This window comes from Manacus candei, unplaced genomic scaffold, assembly GCF_025592945.1.
Source record: "Manacus candei isolate 608988 ecotype Guabito, Panama unplaced genomic scaffold, ASM2559294v1 h1tg000076l, whole genome shotgun sequence".
NCBI lineage: Eukaryota > Metazoa > Chordata > Aves > Passeriformes > Pipridae > Manacus > Manacus candei.
The window spans coordinates 6,931,151-6,955,263 of NW_026138124.1; the positions used below are offsets into that span (position 1 = coordinate 6,931,151).

At 61.2% G+C, this 24,113-nt stretch overlaps 2 protein-coding genes across 3 annotated transcripts; both read left to right on the forward strand.

Moving 5' to 3' along the window:
- Positions 1-739: 739 nt before the first annotated feature.
- DPH1 (diphthamide biosynthesis 1) lies at positions 740-18,940 on the forward strand. 2 transcript variants are annotated; one of them, XM_051809801.1, is made up of 12 exons: positions 740-807; positions 1,591-1,743; positions 4,061-4,124; positions 11,765-11,886; positions 13,549-13,703; positions 14,357-14,478; positions 15,682-15,750; positions 16,530-16,686; positions 17,556-17,656; positions 17,957-18,035; positions 18,318-18,449; positions 18,817-18,940. In XM_051809801.1, the coding sequence occupies exons 1-12, from the start codon at positions 759-761 to the stop codon at positions 18,889-18,891; spliced, it is 1,278 nt and encodes a 425-aa protein (XP_051665761.1). In that variant the 5' UTR covers positions 740-758; the 3' UTR covers positions 18,892-18,940. The 2 variants fall into 2 exon arrangements, with proteins under 2 accessions (XP_051665761.1, XP_051665762.1); XM_051809802.1 differs by lacking the exons at positions 740-807; positions 11,765-11,886 and having other exon boundaries at positions 1,679-1,743.
- Positions 18,941-19,320: 380 nt separating this feature from the next.
- Positions 19,321-20,061, forward strand: OVCA2 (OVCA2 serine hydrolase domain containing). The gene has a single exon (XM_051809808.1). It carries the CDS (start codon positions 19,326-19,328, stop codon positions 20,031-20,033), a length of 708 nt encoding a protein of 235 aa, XP_051665768.1. The 5' UTR covers positions 19,321-19,325; the 3' UTR covers positions 20,034-20,061.
- The last annotated feature ends 4,052 nt before the right edge of the window (positions 20,062-24,113 follow it).

A 24,113-nucleotide genomic window follows, 5' to 3' on the forward strand; every position in this document is an offset into this window, starting at 1 on the left:
TCCTCGGGGGATCGCCTCTGCCTCCTCGGTCTTCTATCATCCCCCGGAGGTCCCGCTACCCCGGACTATTCCTCCTGAGGGCGAGGGTCCCTCTCGCCTTCTCCCTTCTGCCCCCGCGAGGGTCCCGTTATCCCACCGGGATCGCTGCTGCCCCTACTGTCCCATCGAAGGTCCCGTTATCCCACCGGGAGCACTGCTGTCCCTATTGCCCCCTCGAGGGTCCCGTTATCCCACCGGGAGCGCTGCTGCCCCTACTGCCCCCCCGAGGGTCCCGTTATCCCTCTGGGAGCGCTGCTGCCCTTCCTGCACCCCCGCGGAGATCCCCGCTACCCTCGGGTCCCTCCTACCCCACCCCTCGCAAGGACCTGACTTCTGCCCCACGACACGGGTAGCGGGGGGGACACACGGACCCGTCAGCATGACAGCGTTCCCGGTGTCCTGTGTTAACGTTAGGACTGGCAGCCCCCGGGCCGTCACCACCGGGAGAGACGCGACAAAGCCGCCTCCCCGACGTGAAGTGGGGGACAACGCGCCATCACAACCTTTGCCACACCGCACCGCGCGCCCAGCGTCCTGCCGGGACCACGCCGGGACCTTCATCCGCCACCGCCCCGTTTCCCCGCCGCGCCGCCCGTCCCCGTCCCGTCGGGGCCCGGGCGGGTGCGCTCTCCCGCGCTCGATGTCTCGGCCGGCGGCTGCTCTGGCCTCGCGCGGGGCTCGCTTGGTGCTGCCTGGCCGCCCCCACGTGCGGCACTGCAATGGCGGCCCCCGTGAGGGCCGGGAGCGCGGCCCCGGTGCCCGCCAGAGGTGCGCTGGGAACGGGGCAAGACGGGGCTCCCGGGGCCGCTACCGGGTGCCCTGTTCGTTGCCTCAACGCTGAAGGCCGGGACGACGGCGGGGAAGGCCCGGGACGGTGGCTCCGCCACCGTCCCGGGCCTCCCCCGCCGCCGTCCCGGCCCAGCTGGCCCTCTGTCGGTTGTCCCGTGGGCCGTGCGGGGAAGGGTTTTTGGTGGCTCATGAGTGCCGGTGTTGGGCTGGAAATAGTGAATAATCCCCCTGCTGTCACTCCCCCGCCGCTCTCTGGCATCGCCGAGATGTGGGGGGGCGGGTGCTGGGAGGGGGGCGGCTTCGGGATGAGGCTCCCCGGGGATGGATCACCCGCCGCTGGTGGCTTTTTTTCCCGGGGGGATAGCGGGATCCCCTTGCTGGGGAAGGAGGGGTGCGTTAGGGTGTCGCCGGGGTGCTGTCGGATGAGGCACGAGAGGTTATTCGTGGCGTGCACTCAGGGGGTTTCATATGGTTACGGTGTTGCTTTCTGGGCTAAACCCCCCTCTTTTCCTCCCAAAAAGTAGCAGCAATCTGCTCGCAGCGTGAAGGGCAGGACCCCACCACCTTCCCCTGTTTGTTCCACAGGGTCTGAGTACAAAGCCCCTTCTCCTGCTTGTCCCGAGGTGTTCGAGCACAGAGACTCCTCCTGCTCATCCCCGGGATTGGCATGAGGGCAGCGAGGACGCTGGTGGCCCGTGAGCTGTGGGGTGCTCTGCTCTCCTGGCCCCTCCTTTAGCTCCCCCCCCCCCGTTTGTCCCACAGCCCGAGCCCCCGTGCGACACGTGGCACAGCAGATCCCCGAGGAGATCCTTGGAAACTCGGAGCTGCAGGAGGCAGCAAAGGCCCTGCCCCCAAACTACAACTTCGAGATCCCCAAGACCATCTGGCGGATCCGGCAGGCTCGGGCCAGGAAGGGTGAGCACTGACCCCGGGGGATGAGAGGTTTTGGGGATGGTTGGTGCCACTGGGACCCCCCCTGGGGCGGATGAGGCTGGGGCAGAGGATGTTCCGAGCTGTCTGGAGTGCCCTGGCATCTTCAGGCTCTGTCTTGGAGAGCTCCCCTCCCCTCGAGGGGGGTTAATAGATCTGTATCTCTGGATTAAAATCACATTGGACAGGACAGGTTGAGCTGTTCGGACCTGTCAGCCTGGAGATGTGTCTGGGATGCTGGCCAGGTCTCTGCTGTGCTCCTCTCTCCTCTCGCCTCTCTCCCAGTGCTTTCCTGGCATGCTGCTGGGGCTGGGAAGGGGGAGCCCTGCAAGGCTGGACACTCGTGGAACTGGTGGGAAGCTCTGGTCTGAACCTTCCTTGGGGTCCTCAGGGGGTTGTGTAGCCCCAGAGAGGTGGGGAGTGGCACTGGTGGCCTCAGGGGTGATACCAGAGCTTTCCCTCGTGGCCTGTGCATCCCACTAAAGCAGTGTGTGACCAGCTGTAGGCATCAGGCAGGGAGCCTCTCCCTCCACCCCTGGATGTCACCAGCATCCCCACCCTCCCTTCAAATGCTCGTGGGGTTGTGTAGCTCCAGGGGCTCCGGGCGTAGCCAGGTTGAAATGCTGTATCCACCTGGGAATGTCTCTGCCTGCTGGCACTGAGCTGGCAGGGCTGGCAGGCGTCACGGGGGATGTTCTGGGAGCTGAGCTGGTCCCGGCTGTGATGCTGGAGGGGGGGCTGCCCAGCCCATCCCAGCTGTGGTGCGGGAGGCAGGGCTGGATTTGTCCCACCAGGACACGGCGAGGCAACCCAGCCATGCTGCTCTGGCTTTCCTCTGCTGTGTTTTGCTGCTTGGCACCTCCTAATTAAATGTAAATATGCGGCTGGGATTTAGGCTTCCGAGCTGGGAGCGGAGCCCATCAGCCAGCCAGCCGTGCTGGGATTTAAAAATCCGCCTGTGCAGAGCCCAGCCAGGGGCTCGTTGCTGGGGGAACGCAGCCTCCCACTGGGCTGAGCCAGCCCTGCCTGTGCCCTGCCTGCAGCGGGGTTTGAGGGGGGCTGGGGTGGCACCCCCTGTCCCCATCGTGCTGTGCCGGTGCAGAGTGACCCAGCCACCTCCTGCCAACCCCTCGTGGGGGAAGGCAAAGCTATTTGTAGGTCTGAGGTGGAGGGCAGTCCCAAATGAGCCAAAATGTTCCAAAATGGGCCAAAATGGTCCCTGATGGGCTGGGGGATTCTGGGACCCTGAGCTCTTGGCCCTGCCGGGTCAGGCAGGGGCTGGCAGAGCACATGCAGCTTTTCTTGGACCCTGTTGGTTGGAACAGGGTGGGATTAGCCCAGTTTGAGCCAGGTCTTTACACAGCTCCACACTGGCCAGCAGGCTGGGCCTGGCAGCATGGGGATTTTGTTGGAGGGGCATCTGGAGAGAATGTTTGGATAGATATCACTGAAGCTGGGATATCTGAGTGGGATGGGAGGCGAAACAACAATGGGATTAACGGGGCCTCCTCCATTCGTCCCTCCTCCTCCCCAACACCCCTTGGAGGGCTCCTGACTGGACCCCAGGCACTGGGAGGCCCAGCTGGTCTTTGGAAGGGATTGTTCTGAGCTGCAAGAAGGGAGCAAACCAGGAACATCATTCGTTGTTGGATAAATTCCTGCTAAGCACAATGCTGCATCGTTGCTGGCCACCCTCCTAAAATGGGGAGAGGAGCAGGAAGGGGAGGTGTGGAGAAGGGCAGCAAGGATGATCAAAGGTTTGGAACAGCTTCTGTATAAGGAGAGATTAAATAGATTTAGATCCTTTAGCTGGAAAAAGAGGTGAACGAATGGGGATATGATAGGGATGTAGAATTGTGAATGATGTGGAGAGGCTGAACAGGGGATGATTATTCACTCATTCTTGTACCGGGAGAACCAGGGGCACACGTTTACATTATTAAGAGCAGGTTTAAAATAAACAGAAGAAAGTACCTTTTCCTGTGCAGCACATAATTAAAATCTGGAACTCATTACTGCGGGAAGCGGGAGAGACCAGCAGTGTCAGCGGGTTCAGAGAGGGATGAGGTGTGTACACAGGGGCCGTGAGCAGGGAGAGTGGATATGGCCTAAAGCAGGACAATGTGCACCCCGGCTGTCCAAGCCACCAGAACTTCTGGCCAATTTCTGACTGTTTTGGGGAGGTTGGTTCTGTTGGCTGCTGCTCGAGCTGAGTGTGTTCACCCTGGAGCTGGTGCCCAGGCCCCCACTTCAGGATGTCCCTTCCAAACTCTCTTAACCCCAGGGCTGTTTCTCTTCCCAGTGGCCCTGCAGATGCCGGAAGGGCTCCTCATGTTCGCCTGCACCATCGCGGACATCATTGAGCGGTAAGACCATGGCTTTTCCATGCTTCCCTGCTGGACTCTGGGGGCTGGCGAGGGGGTGGGAGCTGTTGCTGGGAGTGGGGTGACCACCGGGCAGGATGAGGCCCAGGGCTATGGACAAGGGAGTGTGGAGGGCCCCAGTGTGGCTGCACTCACAGGGCCGTACCCTGACTGGGCAGTGCTGCTGCCCTGTGGCAGGTCACAGGGACCTGCTGCCAGCCCTGGGGACAGGGACCGGCACGGCGCCAGCCCAGCCCTCGCCACTCGGCTTCTCCTCCCCTCGCTGCTGTGCTGGGAGCTGCTGACAGGCTCGGCATGTCGGGGCCCCGTGGGGGTGCTGGAGCCGGGGAGCAGCCGTGTCAACAACCGGCTGACGCCAGCCCGGTGCCCGCGCTCGCCATGGCAGCACTGCCACAGCCAGGGGAGGGCTGGCAGCGGGGCCACCGCTGCAGCACTGATCTGTCCTCCTTGTCCTGTCTCTGCAGTCATGCTGCCTGGCATGGAGAAGCTCAGGGGCAGCCTTTTTTCGGCTGGGGAGGCTTCTTGAGGCTATGGTGATGGCACAGGAGGGGTCGCTGCAAGCGACTCCTGCTGGGCAACACCTTCCCCACGGCTCCTCTCTGGTTTTTTCGGTGTTGCTTGGGGCCGAGGTTGAGGCACCGGAGAGGAGCTGGGCTGTGCAGTGACAGTGGATGCAGGCACCTTGCAGAAATTGGCCGTGATCTCTTTATCGCCCGAGCGTCTCTCCCTTCCTCCCTGCCCGCCCCCGGCCCCCTGTTCAGCCCCTCTCTGCTTTAGCACAGTGAATTAGTGCTAATAGCACCGTGTGCCTCGTCTGCCATGGGGGTCGTGGCACTCATTAGCAGCTGCCTTCCCGGGGCCAGCAGGCTCAGCCTCCCTGCCGCCGGGAGCCGAGCAGCTGAGCAGCCGCTGCCGTGCCGGGTGGGCCGTGCACGCGGGTTTTGCCCCCGCTTTGCCATCGTTTCCCCGTGGGAACACGGCAGCCCCAGCTCAGTGGGAAGGTGGGCGTGGGCAGGGGACGGGTGTGGGGGGCAGGGGATGAGTGTGAGTGTGGGCAGCTCCTCGTGGGTTTGTCCCTTTAAGTGGAGCTGCCTCCTCTCCGGCTTTGGCACCGAGCCGCTTTCATGTCTCCGACTTCAAAGGCAGCGGATTAAGGGGCTCTTTTATCTGAATGAAACCTTAAGCCTCACTTCCCGGTGGATGGTGAATTCCAGGGTGCTGAATGCCAGGGTGCCAGTGGATTGTGGGGTGCTGGCATCCCTGCTGGTCCCACCCTCCCTGCCAGGGGTGCTCCACAGGGCTGAGGAGGGGTGCTGGGTGCCAGGGTGAGGGGTGCTGGTGGGAGATGGGTGCTGTGTGGGTGGGGGTGCCCAGCCAAGGGAGGGGATGTGGCAGCACTGATGGAATGGTGGTTGGATGGGGGATGGCCTCAAGGCTTTGTAGGGAGGCTGTATCCTTCCCTCTCTGCCACCATGCAGCACCCAGAGACGCCCCCATTGCCGGTCCCTTGCTGGGAGCACTGGGTGCCATCCATGATTCTGGCTGGGGATGTGGCCATGCTGGGTAACAGCACTGCCAGCTGGAGGATTGTGGCCGTGGGCAGGAGTGAGCCCAGCCCTGTCCCTGCTCTCTTGGGGACACATTTGGGACCCAGTTCCACTGCCGGAGGTGAGTCGGCAGGTGGCCTCGTTAGTGCCTGCCTCTTCCTGCTATTAATATTCCTCTCCAGCATTAATGTGGAATTGCAGCTCGGCCGCTCCTGCTGGCCCTCCTCACCCGGCACTGGGGCCCGACGAGCCTCCGACGTGACGGGAATCGCTGCAGCCATGTGCTCTGCTGGTGGCTGCCGTGGCCAGCCTGGGCACGTGGGCTTGGGGTACCATCAGCCCTGGGCTGGCGTGTCCACTTCCCTCTGGTGACAGACAGAATGCCAGGGCTGGGCGTGCTGGGGATACCTGTGCCCCCACTGGGGGCATTGCTCAGTGAGCAGCTCTTCTCCCCAGCCCATCCCTGCAGCCTTCTGCCCCATCCTTGCTAGTGGGAATTGGGGTTTGGGGGTGCCAGCGAGCTCCCCCTCCCTCTTCATGCTCTGCTGATGGCTGCAGAGCCATGCCCGGGGCTGGTGCCCCTGGGGTGACAATGCCCAACCTCTTGTGTTCCGGCTCAGCCAGAGCTGTGTCAGCTGCCACTCAGACGGAATATTTATCCCTTCTGCCAGAGCTGCCTTTTAATACAATATTTGTGCCGTGGCCTGGCGATGCTGGGGAGAGCCGAGAGCAGGGACATGGCTCACGGTGCCGCAGCATGGATGGCTCAGGGAGGACACAGTCCTCCCTCTGTCCCCATGCAGGAGGATGGCAGTGTCACTGCATCCCTCACTGCAATGTGGGAGCGAGCAGGTCCCTATGGAGCCCTGGTGGGGCAAGGAGAGGAGAGGGCTGCCAGGTAGGGCCTGGCTGGGCTTCCCAGCATTGCACTGGCGCTTGCCGAGCCCCGAGGGGCTGCAGGGATGAAGATGTAGCCGAAGTGTCAGAGCCGCTGCCGCCGGGAAGGCCGGTGGGGTTCTTAGCCTGGAGCCTTTGAAATCGAGAGTGCACTTGGAGCATTGACCGGTGTGAGGCCTAGTTAATTAGTGTTAATAGGTTTGTCATTGTCAAAGCTGTGCCGGGGCGAGCGGCCAGCTGTGGGGGGGCGGCAGGGCTGGGGTCTGCCGGGCTGCCGGCACCGCATCACGACGCTCTCAAGGCACCTTCCAAATTGGCTCCATTTGTCACGGCTGATGCAATTCGGCAGAGGGTAACTCGTGCTGGGGGGCGGCAGCATGGAGAGCCGCGTGGGGGGATCTCAGACCGCGGCTCAGGGAGGGGACAGCCCCCAGCCCACCCGCTGTCGTGCCGGGGAGGCGGCAGCCGTGCCCCCCGCACCACCGGCTTGTAGCAGGGGGGTTGTGTAGCCAGGAGTGGACGCCTGCTCCCCTCCCTGCTGGGGCTGGAGCAGACGGATCAGCTGGGCTCTCAGCTGGGCTTTTGATTCCGTGTTAATAAAGTCGGCTGTCAGGCTTTGCAGCTGCTAATCCCTCTGTCTGTGTGCCACGATGGTGAGAGTGGTTCCTGCTAATCAGCCGTGGTTTGGTGGCAGGGAAGGGTGATGGGAAGACTGGCCGGGGGTGTCCTGGTGCCTGCACAGGCTGCTCTGCAACAGCCTTTGAGCCTCCCAAATCCTGATGGCTTTTGAGCATCCGTGTGAGGCGGTGCTGGAGGGGTGCAGACCATCCTGGTGACTGTGCCATGGTGTGCCCAGGAGTGCATGGGGACTTTTCAAAGTGACAGGGGGTCTTGAATCATCTCTGGTTGGGCTGTAAAGAGTTAAACATCTGTGCACATGGCCCAGCAGCTGTGGCAGAACTTGAAATGCCCCACTATGGCCAGGCCAAAAAAGTCCCTGATAGCTGCTGTGCCTGGCAGTCCCTGGTGCCATGGCTGATGTGCCCAGCAGGTTCCAGTGCCATGCAGTCACTGAGCCCCCTGGCCAGGCAGGTCTGCCATGTGGCATTGAGTGCTGTAGCAAAGCTGGCAGCATCACTAGGAGGTCCCAAAGTGCCATTCTGGGACACTGAGAGGTCAGGATCCAGCCTCAGCTGCACAGTGCTGCAGCTCTGCTGGCCAGTGCTGCCTTCCCTTCTCCCCTTGTCCTTTAAGCACAACCTGGAGACACTGGCAAAGTGGTGCACGCTGTGCAGGGGAATTTAATCACCATCATTAACCACACAACAACATCATTAGGAAGAATGAAGTTCGCACTTCATTGGACATGTTTAAAACCTTCTACCCGGGTGGTGACTGCACGAGGGGGACCAGGCAGGGGAAAATATGTAGGATCTATAGGGCTGGCACCCCCCAGGGCTGGGGTGTGCCAGTGCAGGTGTGGTGCCCACCACTACATGCTTCGTGCCACCTCCTTGTATGCTACAGGACTCTGTGGCCTGGCCATGGTGGAGAGGGAACAGGCACCATCTGGGTGCAGAACACACCTGGTGGCTTTGCCACCACCATGCATTGGCCCTTGGTTTGCCTTACTCTGGGGTTTTTTGCAGTTACAGGGCCAACAAAGCTGGAATACCCTTGGGATGGTGGTGTCGGCTCTGGCACCACCAGTGAGGACAGAGAGGGAGGGCCCCTGAGGGGAGGGGACCCAGCCAGAGATGGCTGCTCCTGGGGGGCTGCAGGGACACCCACCTGTCCCCCTCTTGACCCACTTGCAGAGGCTCAGCAGGGCCCTGTGATTGCCCAGCTGCAGCGGGGCTCTTCCAGCGCCGATTGCAATAAAATTGCAAACTCATTACTTTAATTACGTGCAGCCTTCCTGTGCTAATGAAGTTGGGAGTGTGGTAATGGGGCTTGGTGATGGGCTTCTCCGCTAATTAAGCGCATTGTTCTCGACCAGGGCTGCACTCAGCCCCCACAGCCCAGGGCAGCAGCATCCACAGTTGTCCTGGGACAGGCTGGGCTAGGGTGCAGGGCAGGCAGTGGGTGTGCTCGTGGGTCTGAAGCAAGGAGCAGTCTGCTCCGTGTCCCTGTTCCCAGCAGGACAGGCAGGCACTCCGGCATGGCAGTGCTGGTGCCATCCTCCGGTAGCCTCCTGGTGCCACGACCAGTCACTCTCAGCCTGGTCCCCTCAATCCCCTCCCCACCGAGGGCTGGTGGGGCCAGGCATGATGGACAAGCAGGGGCTGAGGACTCCTCCCTGCTGGGGAGAGTGGCTCTGCTTCATGGCTCGAGGACCAGCACTGTATCATTCACACACTGCCAGGGGACCTCGCGCTCCTGCCAGCAGCAAACACTCTCATTCATCTGTCAAGGGACAGGGATAAATCAGGACTGCTCCGGCCAACTGCCTGTGCTCAGGTGACAGGGTCTGGCCACCCCATGCTTGGGGACATGAGGACCTCATGTGTACCTGTCTCTGGCCCAGCATTTTCAGCCCCCAAACTTGTCCCTGGGTCGCTGTCACCTCCATCCTGTGCTGCCCAGGGAAGAGTGGGGCTGGGTGGGTCTGGGGGTCCCAGTGCCTGGGGTCAGGGCCAGGACCTGGCCCACCCGGGCACACATCCTACCAGTGCTGAGCATGGTGCTTTATAAATGGGATTTTGGGAGCCATCTGTTTAAAGAAGGAGATAATGAATTAGGGGAAGATGAGAAAAATGCTAAGGCCAGGCGGTTTTTCAGAATGAGCCCGGGTTTTCCGGACGTAAAAGATGAATAACCTCCCCACGTGTTCAATATTCATGAGCTCCCAGCTGTAGTGAGAGTCTCTGCGCTGGGTGGGGACATCCCCGTCACCGAGTCCTCCCTGCCAGCGCGCTGCTGGGACCCATCCGAGGCTGCGATGACTTCCAGGGACACAAAACACCAGCAAGGACGCTCCCATGGCTGCTCCTTGCCCGCATCCTGGTCCCGTCTGGTTGGTGAGCAGCTCCCCAGCCTGTGTCAGAGGCAGGTGGCTGCTAATTGACATTTCCTTCCTCTGTAGTTTGATGAAAGACTCTGGCGACACCGAACTGATTAAAACATCAAGGGGAGGCCCTCACGCCTGCCTTTGATTTGTCTCGGGAGGTGATTATTGCTCCGCTCCACCAGCCAGCCCAGCCAGAGCCGGCGATCCCAATGCGTGCTGTGCCATCCGGGTGCCCCTTCTGTGGCACCACCGGGCTCCTGCCACCCTTCCACCCTTGCCGGCTGCAGTGGCAGCACTACTGGGTTCCCTCCTCACCAGCCATCATCCCACAGCATCTTTGCTCAGCTGTGGCTCCTCTCCTGGCAGCCAGAGCAGGAACATTCCCCACATCTGGGGCAGGGCTCAGCCCTGGCTCTCCGTGCCTGTGGGCCAGTGGCCATGTACCTCCTGGCTGCAGCCCTGCATGCTGGGCAGGGGCCACGGGCACCTCTGCCCTCCTTCCTCCACCGCTGCTATTTCACTTTCTTTCTCTTCACCCCCAGGGACTTTCTCTGGGGTTTGGGCCAATTTGCATACATTTTAATCTATAAAAAATTAAGCGGCGCTGGCTGCCGCTCTGAGTCAGACCTCCCCGTCCTGAATCTTAAGGAGCTGAATAATTTTCCACTTTTGCTGAGATGTGTGGAGTCTGATTCATGTTCATCTCATCACCTCTCATTAGAGGAGGGGGCTGAGGGCTTGAGAGGGTGGGAAGAGCCTTCTCGAACCTTCACTGGCAGCCCCCAGCCCCACGGCGTGGCCATGCAGGCAGTGGAGGAGCCATCCGCCCATGTGGGCCACACTGGCAGCGAGGGATCGTGGGATTTGGGAGCTGGCAGGATTGGTCCGTCTTCTGACACTCCCCAGCTGCATCCCCAACCCTTGGAAAACTGCATGGAATGGGAGATACCCAGGCTGGATGCAGGAGGTGATGATGGCTTTGCCCCCTCTCCGGGGATGTTCCAGCAGAGCTGCTCCCCTGTCCCCATCCCCGGGTGGTGACAGATAGGCCGGAGCTGTTAATATTCAGCACGCTCCGCCATTTCTCCACCTTCTGCCATCTGCCCAGCTCTGCCCACCATTTCTATTCTTGCCGCCGACGTAACACTCCCTGCCTGGCGCTTGGGGGGAGTGCGGGACCCTGGCCCCCAGCCAGCGCTGGGTGCTGCTGGGGGGTGACACCGTGCCAGGGCCCCCTCCTCCCCCGGCCCCCTTCGCCCCAGCCCCGTGCCAGCAGCAGGGGGGACCCCGCTGGCACCGAGCTACAGCTGCTGGTGTGGCCTGGAGTAAATAAGGAATTAGCATCTGGTTTAAGCAGCCCCTCCAGGCACGGGGCTTTGTCATCGCGATACCTGCTCTCCTCCAAAAGCTACCACGGCAGCTCCCTGGGATGGCAGCCAAGCTAATAATCCCCCAAAATGGTGCAATAAAATACCCACAAAGGAAGTGCCTTTGAATCATGCCAGAGCCCTGGCTTTGCTGCTCGGTGCTGGTGCGTGCCCCTCTATCCGCTGGCTGGCAGGTGCCAGGTAGACCTGCAACGGAATGCCGGGATCCCAGAGCAGGGATAGGGGACACCACCACTGTTTGCTTGGTGCTTTTCCTTGCCAAGTGCCACTTCAGCACCAGCTGTTCCTGGAGCACACCCAGCTTGGCCAAACTGGCACCCATGGGTGACACAGCCGGGCACAGATTAGGGTGCACTGGCTCACGTGGTGCCCAGGCATGGGGTGATGCATGCTCAGCCAGCTTGTCTGGAGATGCCACCGTGGCTGTTCTGCCCATCCTGGTGGCTCCAGTCCCCAGGGCTGGCTGGTGACAGTGGCAGCACCACATTGTGCCGGGTCTCCCTCTGCTGCTCTCCCTGCTGGAGCATTAGGAAGCTGGCAGCGTATTGTTTGATGAGTGGATAATCCGCTGAATTGCAAACAGCTTTACCCAATTGAAGAGGCGGATTACCGCTCTCCAGCTTAATCATGTTGACATCTCGGAGAGTAGCCAGTGCTTGTCCTCTTTGGCGCGTGGCTCGGTGGCAGCGCGGGATCCCCCAGTGCCACGGGGCAGGGGGGCAGGACCTGGGCTGTGGTGACACAGCCAGCCACGACCCTCACTGCCGTGCCTTCCCGCAGGTTCACGGACGCAGAGGCCGTGGTGATGGGTGATGTGACCTACGGCGCGTGCTGCGTGGACGACTACACGGCCCGGGCCTTGGGCGCTGACTTCTTGGTGCACTATGGACACAGCTGCCTAAGTAGGTGACACTCGGCCCCGTGGCACTGCCAGGGTGGCCATGCATGGCACTGCAGAGGCTGTGCTGTGCCACTGTGCCGTGCCACTGTGCCATAGTGAGTGGCTGCCCGCCCTGCTCAGCACCAGCTCAGAGACTTAGTGCCAAGGGCTTATCCCTTCCCAGAGGGATTTCTGTTCTCCAGCCTCATCTGCTGGCTTTGCATTGGGCCAGGCTGGCTGAGTGGCTGCCTGTGGGCAGGATTTTGGGCACAGCAGGGTGTGCTCGTCCTGCTCGGCCGCTGCAGCCCTGTGCCCAAGAGCAGAGCAGCAAGGCCATGGCTTGGCAGGACCCCACTGGTTCAGGAGCTGCCAATGGGGATAAGGCTGCTCTTGCCCCCCACCCCCCACCTCCGTGGGCTTTGGGGGAAGTCAGGAATGATGGCAGAGGGGAGTGAGGGCCTGGGGGTCCCGCTGGCTTCGGGGCTGGAAAAGGGAGCTTTGCTGGTACAGTGCAGGCTGGGCGGGGAAGGGAGGAGGAGGCTGTGTGCTCCCCAGGCGGACAGTACTCTGGATCCAGTTGCCATGGAAACTGCGCTGCTGTCCCAGATGCTGCTAACTTTGAAGTCCACCCAGGATGGAATCAGCCCAAAAATAACAATAAGACGCTCTGGGTTTTAAGGTGGATCTGCAGAATTGCCATAGCGAGCGGCAGGAGCGTGTATCCCTGCTGCTGCCATGCTCCCAGCAGCTGGCAGCCCTCCTGGACGTTTATGGGGTCGTATAAATGGGTTTGAAGAATTGCATCAGCCTCCGTGTGAAATACTGACTCCCCAGTTGAGAACTCTGTCCTAAAAGTCGCGTCGGTGAGAGAGTTCGTGGCGATAAATATCTGTGCTTGGTGCTTTGTTATGGAAGGAGGGTTGTGTGCACCACTGGAACAGGGAGTATAAAACTCCTGGTTTGTATCCTGCTGCTCATGAATGAACAATAGGAAGGGGAGGAAGGGACTGTATCCATTGGGCTGCTCTGGGAAATGGGAGTCACATCTTCTGGAACTGCTCCCTACAGGGACAGACAGGCACTGCCACGCTGACTGTCACCAGCCCAGCTGCCATCTGCTTGCTTTCACTGGGCTGGGTGGGTCACAGGGCACCCACAGGGTGCTGGGGGGGGTGCTGGACTCCTTCTGGGCTGTTCCCAGTGCTCCTGTCACCGGTGTGGCTGATGGTAGGGCACACAGACACTTTCCTGCTCCCTCCCGGCCCCACGTGCCCCGCAGGAGGGAGTAATTTGCACTTAATTGTGATCAGGTGAAGAGCACCAAAATGGGAAGTGAATGCGGAGCTGCGGATCGATGTGGACTCTGTGTACTTTAATTATTCACTTAATCGTAGTGACAAAGGCTTCTTAGCACCGGGGGTAATTAGATTTGTGTTCATTGATTCCCCAGGCTGCCATTATCCAGAAAGAAACAAGCGGGTGCTCTCCATGGATCCCATCTACACCCCCTGCCCAGGGTGCCAGCACAGGCAGAGCGGTGGCACAGCCCACCCTGCCCACACCAGGGCAGTTGGGGTGCAGGGAGCCCCACCAACACGCTTTATTCCCCAGGCAGCAACGGCCTAGGGCTCACTGGAGCCCTGGGTGTAGCCCAAACTCACACCCTCTCTCCTCCTGTCACCAGTTCCCATCAACTCCACTCAGGGGCTGAAGATGCTCTATGTGTTTGTGGACATAAAGATCGATGCATCCCATTTCCTTGAGACCATTCGCTTCAACTTCGTGGCAGGTGCCTCCCTGGCCCTCGTCAGCACCATCCAGTTTGTCTCCACGCTGCAGGTGAGATGGAGATCCCTGGCAGTGCATGGCACAGGATGGGGCCTTTGTCTGCCCCTGCCTTGGCCCCTGGCTTAGTCCTTCCCTGTCCCAGCTCCGGGGTGGGAGTGGCTGCCCCGGGGTGCCGGTGGTGCCGGTTTCCCTCTGACGAGTCGCTGCAATAATATGCTGCTACTGTAATGTTGATCAAGTACTTTATAATAACTCTGATCAATGTTTCATGGCGGCACCCCTCCCCAGCTCCCCCGGGAGCTGCTCTGTAAATGTCAGGGCAGGCAGTGGAGCACTTGGCATTTTGATGCAGTGCCGGCAGCGGCCGGGGAAGCTCCGGCGGGTCTGTCTGTCTGCCCCTGAACGGCCGGCTGGGCAGGACGGGAGGAGATGAATGAGCCTCTTGAGCCATGTCTATCTAAACACGGGGCTATCCAAGCGTTAAGCCTTTTCCCTTGTCTTTTAATTGATACGTTTGTTGAGCCTCGCTGAGCGTCCCGGTTGTGCAGGGCTGTTACTGGTGCCACCCCCAGCAGGCTGGCTCCCCTCCTCTGTTCTGTGCTGGGATGCAACAGCTGGGACTGCCAGGGCCAGGGTGTTTCCAAGGGTCTTTTGCCACCCTCTGTGACGTGGGTCTGTCCCTGCTAACCTCACCTCTCCTGCAGGCAGCATCACAGGAGCTGCGCTCCCAGTACAAGGTGTGTGTGCCCCAGTGTAAGCCACTGTCCCCAGGAGAGATCCTGGGCTGCACATCGCCCCGGCTTGCCAAGGACACAGATGCCATTGTGTAAGTACCTGGAGTCTTCCAGGACCCTCCTACCTGGCCCAGGCTGCCCAACCTTCTTGTACCCCCTGCCCAGCTTTGGGCAGGGGGGGTGGGAGGGGACATCCACAGGCTGGGACAGGCCCCCTCCACCTCCTCACGCTGCTTTAAGTGGCGTGTGCTTGTAGCACAGAGGAAATAATTGAGTCGTATATCAGAATAGATAATAGATGGAAGGGCGGGTGGATAATTGGAAAAGACAAATGGCCGGGGCCCAACATCACAGCAACATTAATTTTATTTAAGGACAGCAAATTAGAGGGAGCACTTCGCTTCCTATCACCTAATTATTTTAGGTAATGGAAATGCTTAATGTACTGTGAATACAGTGTGCTGCAGAATAAATAAATACAAGGACCCCACCCTTGGAGGGAGCCAGGGAGCCCAGGTGTGGGTTTGGGCCCTGAAGAGCTCCTTCTCACCCACACTGCTGGGAGCCTTTCTGAGTGCCTTTCTGAGCACGGCTGCGCAGGGAAACAAGCTTGTGATTGCTGGACAATCACAGTGGGAGCTCTGGCTTCACCTTGATCCACACCAGCTCTCCTTTCCATCTCTCCAAGGGCATCAGGAGCAGGAAGGGGTGGCCAGGCTGGCATTGCGTTGGCGAGAGCGTGTCCTTCCCACTGCCAGAGGAGTGGTGGTGCGGTACCAGCCGGCCGCCTTACCTGCGTCCTCCCTGCGTTATTATTTTCTTCTGTGCACCGTCTCTGGGGCTAACTTTTGCAGACAAATTAGCTTTGATCTCCCAAAATGTCATTCTCCAATTAAGGGCAAAATCTAGTCAAGTTTTACGTCTGAATTCATTTTCCAAGCCCTCACTCCATTAGGGCAGCTGAATGAAAGGCTTTGAAATGTAATTGCTGACTTGAAATCCGATTAGAAATGGAAGCAGCAACATCTAGAACCAGCCATTGAGATGGAGCAGCTCCCAGCCACCCGTGCCTGGGTGAGCATCCCTCTTTGCTCTGAGCATGGCTGCTCTCCTGCCCCACCGTGCTGGGGGCTGCACAGGGACAGGGAGCCCTGGCTGTGCCTGCTGTCCCTGGGCCCCACCACGGGAGCTTGGATTCCTGGCATCTCCACACACCTGTGGCTTGGGAAACCGCAGACACATGGATGGGTGCCTCTGTTTGCCATGGGCCGTAGCTCCCCCTCCCCTCTCTGCAGGTATTTGGGTGACGGGCGCTTCCACCTGGAGTCCATCATGATTGCCAACCCGGGGATACCTGCATACAGGTATGGGCACCCACTCCAGTCCCCCAGGGGTGTGAATGGGTGGGGAGCATCCCAACTTCCCCAGCACACCGGGGACCAGCTGTCCCCACCCTGCATGCCAGGAGCACCCCCTACCCCATGGCTGAGCAGGCAGCTGCCTGCAGCAGGCACAGGCAGGTGAGAGGCCGCGGGGTGGGTGAGGAGGTGGGTGAGGAGGTGCAGCGGGGAGATGAACACGAGCCATTTACTCTGCCTGAATATAAACATTTTGACAAGTACCTGTGAAAGCTCGTGGAGGTGCAGCCATTAAGGCCCGGCTGCTGCAGGCAGAGGCCATAAAGCGCGATGATGAGGCGGCTGAAAGCAGATGAAATATCAGGAGTGAAAGGCTGGGCCCATTTGGCGGAATCTGAATTTCCTAGTAGGTCGTTTGTTACAAACGGGAGGCGCACGTCAGGTTTATGGCGCTGGTGAAGCTGCCGAAACCCGAGTGGGATTTGATTAAAATTCTCCTCGTCAAACAAAGCAACAAATCAAAGATTTCTTCATAATTGATGAGCTGGGTTGAGGGGGGAGCTGAGCACGAAGCCGAGCGCAGAGCCCAGGCTGTGCTGGGTGTTGGGGTGCTGTGGTGGGACACTTGTCCCTGTCCTTGTCCCCTAATGAGCTGGTCCTACATCAGCCAGGAGGACAGATGCTGTAGGAGGCAATTAGCACTAATGAGAGACGGGCATCGTTTGGGGACAGTGTGGAGGGGGGGCAGGTGATGGGGCATGTGTGAGCCTGGCTATGTTTTGCAGGTATGACCCCTACAGCAAGGTGTTCTCCCAGGAGCACTACAGCCACAAGCGCATGCACCGCGCTCGGCAGGACGCCATCCGTGCTGCCACCACTGCCCGCTGCTGGGGGCTCATCCTGGGCACACTGGGGCGTCAGGGCTCCCCCAAAATCCTGCAGGTACCAGCCCCCTCCTCCCCATGGACCCTGCTGGGCCACCGGGTGCTGCTGCTGGGTGGGGGTAAGGACTGGTGAGCAATGGCATCACTACCCACTGGCCCCCAAGCTAAGAGAGCAGGGCAATTAGCAGCAGATGAGGGAGGCCGGACAAGGGCTCATTAAACCTGCCCCTTGCTGGGGAGAGCTGGCCAGTCTTGGAGACCATCCCCTCCTGCTCAGACAGTTGGCAATTAATTCCCTGGGTTTGTTTTAATTGGATGAACTTCTGATCAGGTTCACCATCCCTGCTCAGCTGCTGTGCTGGTGCTTTCTGCACCCCAGCTGGGTGAGGGGAACAGGACAACAGTATCCTGCTCCATGGGCGTGGGGTGCCCTGCTCACACCTAGAAATTTTGGGGTAGCTGCAGGTGAGATTTGGGGTAGGGAAGGGACAAGTGGGCAGAGCAGGGCATCAAGGTCCTGCAGCTGCTGTTCTTTGGGGGCAGGACATGGGCATGGCCAGGGCTGGCTGGGCAGGGGACATTGAGTGGCAGCTCCAATGGACAAGGACATCCCTGGCCCCTCTCCTCCTCCTGCAGGCTCTGGCCACAGCCAGCCCACGGCAGGCGGGTGTCCCAGGGCAGGCAGCCGCTAACGAGAACAGATTGTTGTCATTGAGCAGTAATTACTTCATTAGGCTGAGGCACGTGCTGGGGAGAGCTGGAGCCACAGTCCCTGACACTGCGCCTGGCCTGCGACTGCCAAGGGGACACGGCCGTGGGGCAGAGCTGGGACCCACAAAGGGTCTGATGGACAGGAAGGGACAGTGGGCAGGGCTTGGGGAGCTTGATGGGGGTCCCTAATCCCCCCGGGTGCCTTTTCCCCCACAGCACCTGGAGTCACGTCTCCGTGCCCTGGGCCGGCCCTACGTGCGGGTGCTGCTGTCTGAGATCTTCCCCAGCAAGTTGCAGCTCTTCCCAGATGTGGATGCGTGAGTGCTGCTGACCCCTCCTCCAGCCCCCTACATGGGGTCCCCAGGGTGCCCCATCCCTGTCCAGGCCTCTGAGTCCTGCGTGAAGCCATCCCTGCCACATCTGTCCTGCTGTCACCTGGGTTAGCACTGTGCACCCCTGCACAAGCTGTGCCCACGGGGCAGGGAGGGGGCATGGCTGTCCTTACCAGGGTGGCTCTGGCACAGCACAGACCTTCTGGGGTGCCGCTGACAGGCTTCACTGTGGCTTGTTCTTCCCAAAATGCTCATCCCCATTGTTGTCACCTGTGTCCCTTCCAGGTGGGTGCAGGTAGCCTGTCCCCGACTCTCCATTGACTGGGGAGAAGCCTTCAGCAAGCCCCTGCTGACACCCTACGAGGTGAGCACCCTGCTCTTGTTTTTTGGGGGCCAGTCCTGTCTTGGGGCAGGCTTGGGGATGTCCCTGCAGCCAGGCAGCATCCCCTCCTGTCTCCATATGTGCTCCTTGCACAGTCCAGGCAGGCTGCTGAGATATCCAGTCTCTTGTGAAAACAGTGGATTCCCTGTGCCTCGAGCTTTGCTCCAGCAGTGCCCTGCTCGGCACACCAAGCCACTGTGCTGGGACCTCTCCCAGCACTGCCAGCCTCCCCATCACAGTCACGGCTCCCTGTCCCCTCCACAGGCTGCGGTGGCCCTCCAGGACATCGAGTGGCAGCAGCCTTATCCCATGGACTTCTACGCCAGCCAGTCCCTGGGGCCGTGGACGGCGAACCACGGCGACACACAGCCCCCGCGCCGCGGGCGGCCGGCACAGGTGGGCGGCGGGGGTGTCACCGGGGCAGCGGGTCCCTTCTCTCTCGGTGTCGGGGACGGGCGGGGGGAGCAGCGCCCGGTGCAGTTTGGTGGCCGGTGCCGCGTGCCAAAAGCGCCACCGCGTGGCTTCGTTCCCGGCGAACAGGAACGGGGCCGTTGCCAGCCTGGCTTGCGGGGTCTACCAGAGCCCCCTTCCCAGTATTTGCCGGGCTGAGCGCCCGCCTGGCCCCACGGCTCCCAGGGGTGGGGGTCCGGTCCCCCCAAAGTGCCCCGCGGGGTGCTGTGGGCTGAGCACGGGCTGGCTCATCGCAGGTCAGGCAGGGAATGGGACATCCCTTTACCTTCCCTTAACCCCCTTTTCATTACAGGGGAAGCCACCCGCGCCCCCCGCCCCGCCGGAGGGTGGGGGGAATCCAAGCACCGGGGACCCCGCAGCCTCGTGAGGGCAGCCTGCACCCGGTCCTGCAGCCGCCGCGCTCCGGGACCCGGCGTGGGCAGGGCCGGGGGGGCACAGGCGCTGCCTCCCGCCAGGGTAAGCACCACCGGGGCACTCCCCCGGTACCTGCGCTGGAATGGATGCGGACGCACCCCGTAACTCGACGACACCGCTGCCCGCACGGACCGCCCCGGTTGCCCGCGGGGAGTGACCCCCTGCAAGGCCAGGCCGTGCTGCAGCCCCGGTGGCACCGGGGGTCCCGTCCCGTCCCGTCCCGACACATCGGGACCGCCCCGTCTTCCCCCACCGCTGCGGCCTCCCGCCGCCAGGGGGGCGCGCTGCCGCCTCCGCTGCGCCGCTCCGCCCTCTCCCCTCCCCCGGCCAATCAGCGCGCGGCGTTTCGGCGGGAAGGCGGAAGCGGCGCTCGCAGTGGCGGCGGCCATGGCGGCGGAGGCGCGGCCGCTGCGGCTGTTGGCGCTGCACGGGTACCGGCAGAGCGCCCGCCGCCTCCGCCAGCGCACCGGCGCGCTCCGCAAGGCACTGCGCGGCCGCGCAGAGCTGCTTCCCATCGACGCTCCGCACCCCGTGTCCTCCGCCGCCGCCCAGGACGACCCCGACGGGGACGACCCGCCCCGCGGCTGGTGGTTCTCGGGGCCCGGCACGTTCGAGGCGGGCGAGGCGGCGGCGGCGCCGGAGGGGCTGGAGGAGTCTCTGTCGGCCGTGGCGGCGGCGCTGGCGGAGCAGGGACCGTTCGACGGGCTGCTGGGGTTCAGCCAGGGCGCGGCGCTGGCCGCCATGGTGTGCGCGCTGCGGGCCCGCGGCGACCCGCGCTTCCCCGTGGCCTTCGCCGTGCTGGTGGCCGGGTTCGCCAGCCGCGCCCCGGCGCACGGGCACTTCTACCGCGACCCCATCGCCCTGCCCACGCTGCACGTCGTGGGGGACACGGACGCCGTGATCGCGGCCCCGCTCAGCATGGAGCTGGCCCGATGCTTCGTGGAACCGGTGGTGCTCACCCACCCTGGCGGACACTTCATCCCCGCGGCTGCGGCGCAGAAGAAAGCCTACCTGGAGTTCTTGGAACGCTTCCGACCCGGGCAGGGGCAGGCCAAGCCCTCAGGCATTGGGGAGGTTTCAGAACGGTCTGTGTAATAAAGGGGGCTCTGGTGAGCCATGTGTAGACACCCACGACTGTTTCAGTGCCCCCAGAGTCATCAGCAGCTCCCTGCACCACTGTGCTCTGCAGTGTTCACCCAGGGCCCAGCTAAATGGTTCTTTATCTCCCTTTTTATTTCAGCTTTGTTGTATACATGAGTATATAATATATAAATAACATATAATCATATATGTATATAAAATTATATACATATATATGTATATGACATTGTATGAGATGTAGTGTGACTCTGGGGGGATTGAGGGCAGGAGGGTGACACTGCTCTGTGTGTGAAGTGCTTCCAGAGACTCGAATAGCTGCTCAAAATCAGGGTCCCTCAGCTCAGCCACATGAAGTGTCTGTAGGTCACAGAGCTCCTGCAGCTGTTACCCCCAAAGATTCCTGGGTTTTAATATCTATTAAGCCAAGCCTCCAGCTGGTCTGGATCTGGAAAACCTTCTCACTGGTGTTTGTTTCGAGAGTGAAGTGTCTGCTGGTTCAGTACATGTGTTGAATCTTCCCTGTACAAAGTGCCTCCATGAATGAGAAAAATTTGTCACTCTGTTTCTGGCTTTGATAATATTTTCCAGAAGCACATGGGAACCTTTATTGCTGTTACAGGTGAAGGTGCCCTGCTTGGCTGCTGCCCAGTACAGTGCTGGGGCAGGCCGAGCACCAGGGTCAAGCCAGGGCCGTGCTTCAAGGTCTTCTCTAACCACAGCTTTCCTTAGGGGTTTTTGGCTGGCAAAAGAGAGAAATCAGGTGTAAATTCTTCATTTTCCCCCTGACTGAGCGGCAGGGCAGTGCAGTGTCATCCGTGCAAGGGCCAGAGGACAACAGGAACAGGCAAAGGGGCAAGGGCTGAAGCCCTTCCCATGTTCCCTCAGCTGGGAACAGGCCTGGGAGCTGCCACAGGTTAAACCAACGCAGCAGAAATGAGTATTTCTCAGCCCTGGGAGGTTTTTACTTCTGGTTTGTTGCTGGTTACTCAGCAGCACAATGGTGGTGGTGTCAGGAGGATGAGGCAGTTTCTCTGCAGCCCAGCCCCAGGCTGGTGTCCTGGGGGTGTTGTGGGGGGAGTTTGGGCAGTGGTGGCCGGCTTGGCCACTTCAGCTGGGCTTTATCACAGCTCGTTTTAAGGTGTGGGGTGTCTGCACTCCTTGGTGACCACATCGGAGAGGCTGTTTCTGGGGGGAGGGCTGCAGCAGCAGCAGCTCCGGCCGAACACAGCGACCAGCTGCGACAACACACTGGCGCTTTTGTCTCTCTGCTCTGCCCCCTCAGCCCTGGGCAGCCGTGGAGGGACGGCAGCAGCCGCGCTCGCCAAGCCCGCCGGTAGCTCTTTAATTACCGCCGAGCTCCGGCCCCGCGGCGATCGCCCGGCGCGGCGGAGGCACCGCAGCCATGGCCGCCCGCCCGCACTGCGGCCCCGCACCGCCGACCCCCGGCAGCTCCCGGGCACAGGGAGGAACTTGGCAGCTCGCTGGCGGCGGGATGGGGAAGGAGCCCAGGGTGCGGTGAGTGAGCAGCGCGGTGCCGGCTCTGCGGGTGGCTCCCTCGGGTGGGCTGGGGAGGGAGGGGTGACCCGAGCTGGGGTGCTGCAGTACCTGCCTCTCTCTTCCCAGGGTCTGCTTAAAGATGGCTTCTGCCGGTTGGCTCCTGTACCGGGTTAAAATAAACTAATAAAAAGAGAGAAACGCGACCCTCGTCCGCGAGAGGTGCCTGTGTGAGCAGCGGAGGGAGGTCCTGCTGGGCCCTGGTGTGATGGGAGGAGGGAAGCGGCTCCCGCGGCTGTCACTGCGTGTCCCTGCTGGACGGAGGGGTTTGCCTTGGGAATCCTTCCCTCTCCCTCCTTTTCTGCTGGCGAGATGCCCTCGGGCTGGCCTCTGCCTCTCTTGCAGATCCAAGTCTGTCCTTGGGATGCAGCCACCCTGCTCAGCTGCCTGGAGACAAGACTGACTGATGCCCACCCATCCCTCATTCACTTTGCTGTTGGGGGGTTTCCTCTCCTCCCACCCGCCCAGAGGAGTCGTTTTTTCCCCCAGAACAGTCTGGAGCAGTTGCTGTTGCTGCATGAGGGGGTAATGGAGCGAGCCCAGGCTCTGGGTGGCAGCCATGCCACTGGCTTGGGACAAGGGGGCCCTGGGGATAGCCACCAGTGTTACCCAGCAGCACCGGGAGCCTGGATGTCTTGGCAGGGGGAGTGTCATCCCTCTTCTCCCTAGGTGGGCCCTTTCCATACCCCAGCACAGCCATCAGAGTCACCTGGGTGACCCCAGGGATAGGCCCTGCCTATGGCCCTGCTTGTGAGGAGCCTGCTGTGGCCACAGGGGCTGGGGCTGGGCAGGGAAGGGCTTTGCTCCCCCCTCCCGGGTGAGCAGAGCCCCCAGCCCTCTCCCAGCATCCCAGGGAGGGTGGGAGAAGACCAGCACAAGCAGAGACTCTGCCAGCACTGCTGCCTCCCCACAAACTCCCACCACCTCTTCCCTGGCTCTCTGCACCCCTTCTCCCTGTGTCACCATCAGCTCGGGGTCTCCTCCGCTGCCCACCCTGCCATCACCCACATGGGGCACACCAGGCACAGGCAGAGGCTCCTGTGGGCAGCATTGGAGAAAGAGATGTCCCACCAAGCCTGGCACCGGGTGCGGATCGTGGCAGGGTTTGAGCCTTACTCATCTCACACTCTTCCTCCCATCTCCACCAGCAGGGCCTGGCGCTGGCGTGGGGAGGGGGCGCTTTGGGAGGGTGATGTGTTTTGCAGACTGTCATATCACACGGTTTCCCCCAAAGCTGCCTGGCTCCTGCCTGCGAGGAGGCAGCAGCACGGGCAGGGGAGAGCCAGGGGCCAGCCCCAGGCCCTGCTGCCGGAGCAGGACCAAGCCGCTGGGAACAGCCCCCCCTTCCCTGCTTCACCCGCAGAAGCTTCCAGTTGTGGCTGAGTCACTCCTGCTGTAGCTCCTTCTCTCCTTGTTTTGGATGGAAGTTTTCCATGGAAACCCACGCTGGGCCGGGCCGCGGGCTGGGATAAACACGGCTGAATCACAAAAGGCCGTTTCGCCAAGAGCTGTCAGATGGCAACAGCAGTGTGTGCGACCGGTGGGCAGCTGCCCGGCCTTTGGGGGGGCAGCAGCACCTCTCCCTGCACCCCCCACCAGCCACACTGGCTCAGCCCCCCCTCCCCACCCCGGACCACCCCAAATTCCCACGGCGGAAGCCAGGAGTGGGTCACAGGCTTCAGCCAGAAGTTTTCTGGGACCACGTGCTGTCCTGGGGATGCACAGGGAAATCCCGTCTGGGACAGTACCTTGGGACCCTCGCCACAGCCCAGTCCTCAGCTGTGGGGTTCTGTAGGGTCACGCCTGCTGGAGGTCCCTGAAAGACCCTTCCCACGCTCCTGGCTGTGCACAGGAACACGCGCCGAAGCCACTGGGAGCATTGCTGAGGCAAGGCAGTGTTTGTGCCCTCCCTGTGCCCTGCTGAGCACCATTCCACCGTGGAAGTGGCAAGTAACAACTCAGCCATGGCAGGGGCTGTGATCTTCCTCAGCACCATACTCCTTCCCAGCACTGCTGTGATCTCGGAGGAGCACGAGAGCTGGATGGCCTCTGTCCCTCGGCGCTCACAGCTGGCCCCAGGCCCGGTGGCTTGGAAGCACCGTTGGAAGACAAGTCCCGGTGTCAGGAATCCAGGATATTTTTAAGGACTCTGGAAGAAAAACTAATTCCAGGGTGTCAGCGGGAGAGACTTGGCCTTCAAAACAACAACAGCAAAGCCAGAGCCTTCCCAGGCTGGAGTGTGGGGTCTGAGGGGCCATAGTGCTGCCTGTGGGACATGTCCCCTCCCCCAGGGATACCCTGGAAGACACACAGGTACCACCTCACCGTGATGGAGGACAAACAAGGAAGTGATTCCCAGGGGATGCAGGGTGGTTTCCCAGGGGATGGAGGGCGGCACCTTTGCAGCACGGATGTGCCAAATGCAGCTGCAGCTTTACCTGAGCGCTGATGGGACTGCCCAGAAATCATCTTCCTGGAGGTGTGAGGTGCATGGCCCATCACCAGCAGCAATGATGGGAA